Genomic DNA, 12862 nt, shown 5'->3' with positions numbered 1-12862 from the left:
AAAGTAGTTACACTTACAGATTTAAGAATAAGAAAAGTAGTTACACTTACAGATTTGCCTGATAATGCGGAATCTCCGATAATCGAGATTCTACTGTATACTTAATTCTTATGAAAATTTCAAGCCCTAAATCAAATATTGTAGATTAAAGGGTTAAATAACTTCATTACAGGGAAACGAAATAAATACTTTTTACCTTAAAAAAAATTTTAATATTAAATTTGTTATCTAATTAAATATAAATATATAACCTAATAATTATTCATTTTTATCACTTTTTATATTGATAATAACAAAGATAAAATGAAGCATATAATCATTTATGGCAGTAATTTATTACCATCACGTGAAATGAATGTAAATAGCCGTAACCATTCATTATTAACATTACACTGAAGGAAAATTTCCAAAATCAATTATTTAGTCACGTAAATATCATTGATTAATTTATTGTAAATCTCAATAAAAAAATAGAATAATCATTGAATAGAAAGCATTGGATTATTTTATCTCATAGCTCTCGCCTTTCCATTTAATTCTTATTTTCTCAGTTTGTTTCCATTTATTATATTACTAAACTCACATGTCTTAAATTTAAATAAATTTTAAAATATTTAAATCGAAATAAATTAGCTTTTAAATGAAATCATTAAACTTTTGTAATAATTATTCAATATTTAATGTTTTCATTATAATATTTTGAAATTTATTATATATAAATGAGTTTATTATTATTATTATTATTCTAAACATTCAATGAGATTATTTTTAGAAATTCTTCGAAATAAACAACTGTTCTACCTAAATTATTAATTATTCTTCAATCATGAATAGATTTTAAATAAATGGTGGTTTCATGGAAAGGCTTTGTATATTTTTAAGAATTCTTTTTTATTAATTCAAAATTTAGCATTTGTAAAATTATTTATATTATGTCATCTAAGAAATTTGCCTGGATAAACGTCTTCAAACTCTGCTTTAAAATAATTTCCTTTTAATTATTTAATTTATCCCATACATAAATGAAAACAGGAATGTGCAGATGTCGTAAACACTTTTAAAATTTAATAAATAAATTTATAATTAATTTCTGTTTTGTTAGAATAATGTAATAAATTTCTAACATTTACTTTAACATTATCGAATTTTATTTAATCCTTTTTCTTTGATTACGTTTCTTTTACTAAACAAATTATTGTAGATATTTTTTAAAATAATTTTATCAACTTCAATTCAAAATTCATTTTTGAAATTGTCAATTATATAATAAACTATAACTGACTTTAATTTAATTTTATATATCTTTTATATAAGAATAAATTAACATTTTCTAATATATTATTGCATTTATGTCTTACACATATGAATGTTATTTATCTAAAGCTCTAGAAAGTAAAATTTATTATACATTTAAATAACTTTGTCACTTTAAAACAAAAATTTTTTTACACTTTTTTAATTAATAAAATATTATATAAAAATAAGGAATTGTTAACAAACAAAAATGAATAGATACATTCAGGTTATATAAACGTGAAAGAAAATATGAAATTTCCAAGATAGCAAAATTGATATTACATTGTAAATATTGAAAACTCAGAAAAGTATAGAATAAAAATTTCGTTTGTTATTGAATCTTTGCACTCAGAATAATTAGTTTGTATAGATGGTTAGAAGCACTAACGCCATTTCAGTATTTAAAGAACCACTCGAAGATCTTGCAGTTTTAAAAGTTTACAGAGCATAAAAGAGAAGTGATTGTGCGCTCTGAGCAATTTAAACAGTTCACGAAAGGAAAACAAAAGGTCTGGTAGTTGTGACACCAATAACGATTAACCCTTTCATTAAAGGAGAATTAAAGGTCGAATCTACAGAGACGAAAAGTTTCTGAACAATGGGCTCTTTTCTCATTTGTCCAAAAGTGTCTAGGGACACGAAGTCAAAGAATTAATTTAGAAGGTACGATTCGACTTTGTCTTTTTAAATTTTTTCCTTTCTTTTGTGAAAGCTAATTGATGCCAATCTACTTATAAAATCTCATTAATAGAATTATTACTTGGTAATCAAGGGGAGAGAGATTAAGTAAAATTTGCCCAAATGTATTTCTTAAAGTTGATTAGTTTTCTAAATAAATAAATAAAATAAAATGAAATAAATAAATAAAATTATATTTTTAAAAATGAAATTTTAATTGCGTTAATAAATAGTTTATTCAGATATAAAACATTCGTTTCTTTTGTAAATCATTGGAAATGTTTTACATAGAAAATCAAAGTATTGTTAGGTATAACAAAATTTCGATGAAAAATGATATGAAAATTACAGTTTCAAAAGTGAAATTTTCATTATGTTTATGCTTTGTAAACTTTAGCAAAGAATTAATCATCCATTGTATACTTTTCAATAGTTGAACAATTTCAATTAATTAATTCTTATATAGTCAGTTAAGCATATTAAAATTATTCAAAACAAATAAGATAAATTAATTTCCATATTTATAAAATTTTCTAATTATATATTCTTTAAAAAAATATTTGATTTCCCTTATTGAAAATTTACATTAAGAAATCTTGAAGGCAATTTAAGAAATATTTCATATGTAAAAGGATATTTGCAAATATAAAAATATAAATACTAATTTCTTTTACAAAAAACTTAAATCTTGAGATTCACATTAGATAGGGCATGTGCAGAATTTGACAAGTTACTGCTCTGTTTATATCACAACTTATAAAATGGCACAAGTTTTGTTTACCACTGGAGGTGGCGGTGGTAGCAAATGCGGCTCAGGTTCTTTGTAATATCCGTCTAAATATAATCTAATAATATAAATCCAATATTCGTTCATATTAGCGGGATTATAAGTGAAACTCGCTTCAATACCAGATGTAGCTTCTCCACCAGTTAACAATCTCATTGCAACAGTTTCTGCACTTAACATTCTTGCTCCTAAAACAGAATAATCTCAATGAAATCACCAAAAAACTATAAAAAAAAAGTTTTTTCAACTTACCTGTAAGTTGAACCCATATTTTCATTCTTTCTTTTGTTTGAGTAAGGCTTTCAAATTCTGGGATAAACATGCTTGTATTCAGTTGATATGGTATAAAAGTTTTACATGATAAATGAAGAACCGGTGTTCTAATCGAGGCTTCCATAATTAAAGACTCGGCAGGTTTTGTATACGTCACACGTAAAACTCTAACATAATAAGTTGATTTGCCACCATGTTCTGTATAGCTCATTCTTTGTGTGTCAACAACTGAACCTGTAGCAATGAAAAATAATAACTAGATAATATTAAAAGTTATATTCTTTTAAAACCTTAAGCAAAATAACCTACCACCTTTCATTTTAATTTCTAATGATTGAGCATTACAAAATCTAAGAAATTGTTGTTGTTCACACCATTGGGAAGCTCGTGCTATAACATTAGAAAAAGGTTCAAACTGAGGAATTGAAAAAAGTCCGCCATCAGCAAGCATCACTGGAACAAAATCTGCAATTCCTAAATATTATTGTAAAAATAAATTAAAAACTTAAGAATAAAATTATAAATTAAAATATATAAAACGGTATTTAAAAAACAAATATTTTTATTACCAATTTCTTCCGNGTATATATTTTAATATGATTTTATGTGCTTTAAACGTTTATCTAGTGATATTACGACTTCAATATTTGTGGCGGACAGACGTAAAGTCGAATAAAATGACTTAAACTTGATTTTTATTTTTCCATATACTTTTTTGACAAACGACGTATAATCGGGAACGACGTAACTCGAAACGACGTAAGTCGAGGTATGCCTGTATATAATTATTATTAGTATTATTTCAAAAAATCACAGATAATCCAAACTGTTCGCCCACGAAAAAATTCTGTGCATTTATTTAAAAAGTGGTAAACTATTCATGCAAAATTTCCACATCAATAGCGTAACTTTGATGAACAGTTTAATATATGCATTATTAATATACTGTATATTGAAAACTTATTTAATTTTATCTGCATTAGTGAATGTTTTATTGAAATATCTACATTCATTTTTATATAAAGTAATGCAAATGAAACATAAATTTTGATGATATTAAAGGATAAAAAAGCAGAATTATGCAGTTTCCTGATATTTATTTATAAAATTGACGGATGCAGCATTTAATTATTATTAAATATGTCAGGTTTCATATTATTAAATTATTAGATCTAGTCCAGTTCAGAACCATCGAAAAAAAGGGCACAAAGCAACATTTGTTATCACTCTAATTATTACTCAATTAAACATGTGTTCCAATCTTATTTTAATATTCTCATCCTGTTGATTTTTAAACGATAATAGAACTTTCATGATCTGCACAAAAAGAAAAAAAAAATGAAAAATACCGAAACATACCTAATGTAAATCATATCAAGAAAAATATCTCATAAATTTTCTAGTTCAAAAGAAGATTGGGTTTCATACCATACTACAGGATTTATTATTAAATTACGGTATATAATTTCATGCAAACATGGACATTAGTATCTTTTAAGAATGTAAATAATAAGATTAGCTTACTTATGAAAGGTATTGCTTACAGTCATTACGTACTTTAAATGTATTGTTTCAATTAAAAGTTAAACCTAAATGCATCATTTCGATTTACTATTTGTAAAAGCTAATTTCCTGTATGAAATTTCTTCTCTATTTCTATTATTATATAGTTTTGCTTTTCGTTGGATTAATTTTTAGAAAAATTGACGCTTATGATATTTTACGTTGTAAAGCTATTTTAGTGGGTGCTATTAGAGCTATGTCATCGATAAATACAATTACATTAAACGTTTTGCATCAATTATCATTATTTGAATTAGTGAAACAGTGTTCAATTCCCTATATGTAGAAATTAAACAAGTGCGGATAGAGAGCATCTTCATGCAAAATATCACTTGTTAAGTTAAAACAAGAATTATATATATATATTTGATAGTTACGAAGAACAATGTTAACATTGTAATTGTTAAACAATCATTTAATAGTCTTGAAAAATATATTATCTGTACACTTTATAAATTAATTATATATATATATGTTACAGNTGGAATTTTAAAAAATATATTGTTATTTAAGACCCATTTTTGAAATCTGTTTGCTAAAATTTTAGTGAATTATCTTCTCATTCCCGATAAAAGGGTTATAGTCCAATAGTATTGAATTAAGTTGATTAACTTCTCATGTATCATATTCAATTTGATAAAAATTCCAATTTGCTGGAAAACTAAGATAAAGATAATTTTAAAAATTTTGATAGTATTAAATCTTTACCTGGGAAAAGAGTCATTCCTTAAATTGAAGTTATCTGTACTTTAAAATTATTTAAATATCTTCAATAATTATGAATATGTTTGAATGTATGATTATTATAAATTTTGTAAATAGTTACGAAACTTATATTCAGACATTTATACTAAATGATTTCATACTTTTTTTTGTAATTATACAATTAGTTAGGAAAGGGCTAATCAATCAAGAGTGACGTAATATTCATCAAATTATGTCTTCGTACATCAAGTTTTTTGAATATCGCTTAATTTTATGTTTAATATTTTTTTAGCTTAATATTTTTTTTTACTTCAACGTCGCATCTTGAAATGCTAAAATGAAGAGTTGCTGCCGATTTTTTTTACATTTTATTTTATAAATAAGTTTTCAAACTTATTTTTTAATTTTCTTCTTTTTCAGATTTATAAATTATATAATCTGTTGTCATGTTGTCATTTTGTTAAAAAGAACTTTCGTTATTTATATACCGGGCTTTGTCTGCTTTAATTTAATATAATTTTATTTACAAATTATAATTCTTAAAAATTTTTTTGTAATAAATTTTTTTAAGAATACACTTATGCATTATGTTTTTTATATTTTATAATAATTGCAAGAAACAGAAACGAAGAGAATAGCCATTGAACTTTTTGTATGCACAAGTACTTATTCATTTACATAATGATGTAAATAATTATATTTGCCGAATTTGGTAAACTATGTTATTTAATATTTCATTTTAAAAAATCTCATGCTATTTTACCGTACTCATTAAACATGATAGTTTCATTTGATAGAGAATTAAAGCAAATTTTATTATTTACTTCAAACATAAGGTGAAAAGGATGAAAGAGGACATAAGAACATAAGGATGAAAGTCTTATTAATTCCTATTAAATCTTCTTCAAATTATTCATTATTAAAAAATTCAAAAAAATTTCTTAACTCGAAATGTTAATATTTACGATGCTCCTATATGGTAATAATATACAGTATATACTGTATTCCCTCGATTAAACTCTGGGGTTCAAATAAATGTATGTCTTAGAATAAACCCGGGGGAATAAAGATCTTCTGAACTCCGGATTGAGAAGCATGGGAATGCTGAAGTACTGCAATATTTAAGGCAATGTAGTTTAAAGTAGAAGATAAGAAGTTTAACTATAATTCTATCTTTAAATTTTCTAGAGTTGGATAGCATTTTCTAGTCCAAGGTTTGAGAAAACATTTTTTTGAGATAAAATTATAAATATTATTGAACATTGAACTGGGAAAGTCACAATCGAGTTCACAAGTCGAAGAGCATATTAATCAACAAGAGTAATTAGGAAAACTCGTTCAAATTCACCATCTCTTTAAAAGAGATTGTAAATTTGCATCAGACAGTGGTAGTTAAGATTTCGATTACTATGACTACATGCCCACCAGTAGCCGAGTGAATAAAACCACTGAACACCGGTAATTGGTCGTGGATTCGCGCCTAGCCAACGGCTGGCCACTTGGAATTTTCCTAGTTTTTTTACGTTAGTAACACCTAAATAGGTGCTAATTTTTCATAGAAAGACCTCCTGGGGACATTCCCTTCAGTAGATCGCCCACGTGTCATGTTGCCATAAACAAATAAACCAAACTAAACTGACGACGACATCGAAGCAGACACGAAGGACAACGCAACAACTGAATTGGAAGACGGAGAGTCCGGTTAGCTATGAAAATAGTAATTGTTTCAAATGTTGTAGCTATAATTTTTAAATTAAGATAATTAAGTATTTCTTTTAATTTTTACCCACTCTTCTCTAGCTGCAAGGTAGTAAATCCTAGCCTCGAAAAAATCTAAATCTTCAAATAAACCCCTGGGGATACGTACGTTATAAAAGTAAACCCCCGGGGTTTAATCGAGGAAATACAGTATGCTTACATAAAGTTAGTTGTATCATCAATATCCTTAAGAAATTTCATACCAAAAAAGATGTTATTTAGAAATTTATGATGTAGTAATTAAGATCCAGATTTGAATTAAAAATTTTTGCTTTTGTGATCATTGACTACGATCATTTCGTTAACTTAGTTAATCGAAATGCAAAACAATATTTTCCACTTGGAAAATTATTATTTATAAACAAATATTTTGTTTAGCATTAGATAACGTTAAAGGTAAAAAAGTTTAATAAATAGTTTGTTGAAATTAATTTTTATAATAATTACAAAGATCTTCAAATTATTTTAAGTGCAAATAGCATCACTTTTATCAAATAAATTTTAAAATTAATTTTTGTTTTGTTTTTTATTTTACATAATTTTATTTTATGATTCTCTTCCTAAAATTCTGAAATTTGAAATTTGAACCAAATTTTAAAAAGTCTCATAAATATGTTTAAGCAAAAATATCCGAATTGACGGATTTTAATTACAAATACCCATTAAATTTCGTTTTAAATCATGTAAATTATGCAGTTATACTCTTCTGGCCAAAATATTTTCCATCATTTTCCACTCTTATTTGGTACATAATCCAGAGCTAGTGTAGATTTTGGGGGTAGAGTATTAATGTAATGTTACACAATTTTCATTAAACTTAAGATTTTAACACAAACATTATGTTTGTTACCATCAAAAAATCAAACATACATTTTCTTAAAGACAAGATTGTAGTCTGGTTTTTCACTGTATCTGACCTCCTTGCTTTTCCATAATCTGACGAATCCAATTTAATGACAAATCGCCTAATCAACAAATTCATCTCGTATACTGTTGACTGTAATTTAATCTCTGCGCTTCTAAAAGTTAGCAGATCTTTTCTATAATATTTAGATCCTGATCTCTTACAGTTCAATACAGAACATTCAAATCGTTAACCTGAAAGTTGTGAATGACTCGTCTGGCTATAAGTATTTGTTCCTTGTCCTCTTGCCATTTCCATTTTTACGGCCAAATTAGTAATTGATTCATGAGAAAAAAACATGCTGAAGTTTTTCCAAATAAGCATTGCTCTTATACTTCTGTCAGAAACCTTACTTTGGGATTTTTACATTTTGCATTTTCAAGTCAAAATTATACTACATTCACTATTCACACATTGGAGGTTACGTGCAGTGCGATAAAATCTGAGCAAGTATAAATACAAGTTGTACGGACCATCCAGAAAAACCACTATATTAAAATCGGATTCTCCGAGATTATGTTGCTTATACCTTAGGGTATGAGATAACTTCTATACTTTTCTGTCGTTAAATCCTTTCTGTTGCAGAACTCGGAGGATGGTATGGCAGGATACATTTAAATTTAAGGATACCTGGAAATAAAAACTTATAACGAACCGATTCTATCTGGTCATTGGTCAAGAATATAAGAATTTCGGGAGAGTTTCATTCTTGTTTTATTGTTATGATTATGGATGATATTGATGACAGTCTTTTTAGAAATGCCTGTCATGTTTTCTATACTATTTATAATCTTCCTTAATTATTCCATGTATATATCTTTTCACAAGGTTTTCACTTGTGAGCGGACTTCTTCAGAATATATTGTTTAACAGAATCCATTCCTCAGTACTTCCACAAATATAGACTAGGCACTCCGCAAAACTTAATAACGCACTCCGCATGGTTACTTCTTCTATTGGTAGAAAAACCTCTTATTACACTTTTTATACGATTCTTGAAGAAATATCCGAAATTTTCGAGAAACTTTTCCAGTATTTTGATTAATTCGCTCATAAGCTACCTCTCAGTCATTCCTGATTATAGGTGATGTGTTATTAACACTCACTAAGTGTTGCCCAATATTATATCCAAGATTGTATATACTGTATATAATTGTTTATAATTTTTTTCATAGCTATAAATTATTATATCGATTATATTTAAAATAGTACTGTACTTAACATGTCTTTTAAATCTAAAAATAAAAAAATCACATAATAAAACTTTGTTTAAAATCTTATTATTAAAGTAGCTTTATGATTTATAAACTTGAATGTGTCTGTATAAAACAAAAGTATTACTGAGGAAAAATGAGAAGAAAGAATTGAACCAAACGAATATAATTCGGCAAAAAAACATCATATTAGAATTTACCAATAGTTCTTATGAGGCATAAAAGAAAATGCACAAGAAAGAAAAATATAAATAAATATACACAGTATGATTAATGAATAATTAAATAAGCAAACGAAATAGGACAATAAACTTAATAAATTTCCATTTAATGTAAAATGGCATCATTTGATGAATGTTATCTCGTGCGAATTAGTGTAGTCTAATGCTAATATAACTAAATAAGTATGAAAATTCGATAGAAATTTTAATGAATTGAAATCATTTATTTAATATTTCGAATGATAATTTTGTTAATAAACAAATGTTACTGAAATATATTTATTCAAAAAAATAATAAATAAGTAAATAAAGTATCAACTTTGCGTAAAATTTAAATCTACGTTCTATGCAAGTAATTGAATATTTTAATTAACTGAGTAATGGATTTACAGACTTATTTTTGAACATTTATATTAATTTAATACAGAGGCAAAAGAAACAAAAGTGTTGTTTATTTGTTTTTATATAACAGTAATTTAACACTTTTATTTCTTAGGTTTTTGTTTGTTTTTTATGGGGCTTTTCGGTTTATGGAGTGGATTTTACAGTTTGAATGTTAGTTGCATGTATACTAAGAAATGATTTATCCAGTTATTACATGAATATATGGCGTGATTAAAAAATTAATTGTTTCTAGAGTAAAGTTAAAAGGTCCATTAGAAGATAGGATAAGCGTATGCGGTACTTAGATGATTAGATCTTTCGTCACTAAAGAACGTTAGTTCGGATCCTGTTTGTATTCAGACTTTTTTTTCCGGATTGTGGTTATTCTTCAATGGGTTGATAATATGTGCTACTATATCTATATTAATTTGAAGTACCGTATACTATAGTTCAAAATTTAATATATGTACAGTACATCAAAATTTAAATGCAATAAATAAATTCTGTTTGAGCAATAGAAGAAACGAGCAATTATTTATTGTGAGATTGTCACAATGCTGGACTGCAATTTTTAATTATATTTTTCATTTATTTTATTTAAAACATATGCTCTTCACCTCAAATTAGTAGTGGCTTGCCTCTGTACACCATACTTTTCCTTTAACAATAAAGTGCCCGTTATCTATCTAACACCTTTCGGAAGGGGGAAATTTTGAATTAAAATAAAGTGACTTACGGTTTGCATCAAAACTACCTATATAGTTAATCGGGGCCTCCTGCACCTAAGATTTTCATATCCGATCTCGTCGTTCATCTATCTAACTCGAGATTAAGGAAAGACGGACGGACAGACAGACAGACGACAGTTGGAATTTATAGGTGTACAATTTTTTTTTCAAATTGCAGCCCAATTATTAATATTTTAAGAGAGAACTTCAACATACGCTTTCTAGTTCTACAGAATGATTATTTTAATAAAAATAATTATAAAATATTTTGACTACAATATTTTATTGGCATTTATAAGATAATTATTAATATCAGTTTTGTCAAACTGATAGTAATAATTATTTTTATATTTCTTAACTTAATTTTAATATCTCTAAGTCGTAAAATAAAAGGAATCGTTGCAATTTAACTTATTATTTTATATTGGAAAATACAGCAAGTAGATTTCAAAATCTAATTAATTGAATAGGGATTAACATGGGATTAACATCAAATTAACAAAATTTCGTTAACTAAAAATAAAACTATAAACTAAAGATTTTTTAAACATTATTAATATATAGATTTCCAGTCTAATTATAGAAGAAAATGTTTACTCAATTTTCTAAAGCTTCAGGTTTTATTTTGTTCCTGAATAATAATTTTTCTGAGTTAACGAATAACCACACAAACAAACAGTTAGTGGTATTGCTTTCATATATACGTTAATATAAAAGGATTTAGTTGTCCTCTTCTACGCCTTTTAATTATTTAAATAATCCGCGGCCGAACTAATTATCCAGATTTTATGCAGTAGATGATGGAAATGTTTGCGTAATTTCTTTTATACTTTACAATTCATAAATTAATTATTTACTCGTTCTGATTTTCATATTTTTCTGATTAAATAAAAAAAAAGTTTGTTATATATTATATGATACCATATAACGATATAAATAACGTTAATTATTTAACATTCTAAAATTTACGATTTCGGTTTTTAAAATGTATTCAATAATCAAATAGTTAAAGGGGGTTTTTTTTAATGTAAATGAAAGTTCTTAGAATAATTTGAAAATAAAAAGATAGGGCCTATATAAATCTAACATTCCAGACTTATAAACTATTCAAATCTGATAATAAAAGGGGTTTAATATATTTTTATATACTATTTTATAAGCAGTTATAAAAATTTTCAGTTTTTAAACTTATACCAAAATTTATGAAGTTCATTTATTTTTAATCATTTTTAAGTCTAGATTACTAAAATGAATTTGACTTTTATTATTTTTTAAAATTAAATTAGAAAAGAATTAATTAATTTTCCAAATTTGAAATAAAGTATTTTAAAAATTCTTCTCGTATTGTAAAATAATAATTATGAAAGATTTAATAGATTTAACCATACATTTCATTAAATGATTTCAATTTATTAATCTTATCTTAGACATTAATTTTTAAATTTAATTAGAAAAGAATTAAACTTTTGTGATATCAAATTGTATTTATATTATTTTATTTATTTAGTTTTTTTTTACGAAAAATAAAAATAAATTTATAATTTTAGTTAAGTAAATTATTAACGACAACAGGAAATAATTTTTTCAAATTGATTATCTTAAAATTTATTATAAAAAATTCATAAAAATTCTTATAACTATTAAGAATCGGGTTATATACTCTATAGTAGAGATAACTTTTAATTATTTAAAACTTTTTTTTATATAAACGAAGATTCTTGTCGTCAATGTGCTTTAAAAAACTTTGCTTTTTCAAACACGGACTTCGGAAAAAATGTCATTTTAATCTAACTCAATCGTTGTTACATCAGGAGTGTGATGTAGTAGTAGTGCTTAGGAATCCAAAGTATCCTCCTGTGACAGATGTGGCCATATAGTTCATCTTGTACACTTTCAACTTGTATAAACTTTGAAAATACTTTTAAGACTTTACAAAACTTTTTAAAATGGCAAAAAACATCTTATATTGAAAATGTCAATATAATGAACCATAAAATATTTATCTTACTTAGGAAATACCGAACTTGCTTATTCTACAAGTGAATAGTTATAACAAATACCACAAATGGAATATATTTTAATAATTCATTTATTTATTTTTTAATAATATAAATGAAAAGAATTAAATTAACATTTGCTACAATATTTCTTACAAATAATTTATTTAAATACTTAGAGAACTTTTCAAAACAATTATTAATTTTATTCGTTTTTATTTAAATATTAACATTATTCTATATAGAATTTTACTTTATAAATTTAAACATAAATAAGTTACTCGAAAATAAACACTATAAATTATTTTCTATAATTCAAAGATACGTATGGGTCTAATGCTAATATAACTAAAT

At 25.3% G+C, this 12862-nt stretch overlaps 1 protein-coding gene across 1 annotated transcript; it reads right to left on the bottom strand.

Annotated features, from left to right (window-relative positions):
• Positions 1 to 2577: 2577 nt before the first annotated feature.
• Positions 2578 to 5321, bottom strand: LOC111624071. The gene is made up of 5 exons (XM_023366852.1): positions 5306 to 5321; positions 3604 to 3609; positions 3344 to 3508; positions 3014 to 3268; positions 2578 to 2949 (listed from the first exon to the last, which is right to left on the bottom strand). The coding sequence occupies exons 1-5, from the start codon at positions 5319 to 5321 to the stop codon at positions 2729 to 2731; spliced, it is 663 nt and encodes a 220-aa protein (XP_023222620.1). The 3' UTR covers positions 2578 to 2728.
• Between the last annotated feature and the right edge of the window lie 7541 nt (positions 5322 to 12862).

Source organism: Centruroides sculpturatus, unplaced genomic scaffold (genome assembly GCF_000671375.1).
Source record: "Centruroides sculpturatus isolate CEXI.00-Female unplaced genomic scaffold, Cexi_2.0 scaffold366, whole genome shotgun sequence".
NCBI classification, from domain to species: domain Eukaryota; kingdom Metazoa; phylum Arthropoda; class Arachnida; order Scorpiones; family Buthidae; genus Centruroides; species Centruroides sculpturatus.
This window is presented reverse-complemented; position numbering and strand designations above follow the sequence as displayed.

Excerpts from the sequence above, each read along its gene's own strand:
- LOC111624071 (XM_023366852.1), bottom strand. Across the intron at positions 3,269-3,343 it reads AGAAATTAAAATGAAAGGTG|GTTCAGTTGTTGACACACAA; the intron begins GTAGGTTATTTT and ends TCATTGCTACAG. Across the intron at positions 2,950-3,013 it reads AATATGGGTTCAACTTACAG|GAGCAAGAATGTTAAGTGCA; the intron begins GTAAGTTGAAAA and ends ATTCTGTTTTAG.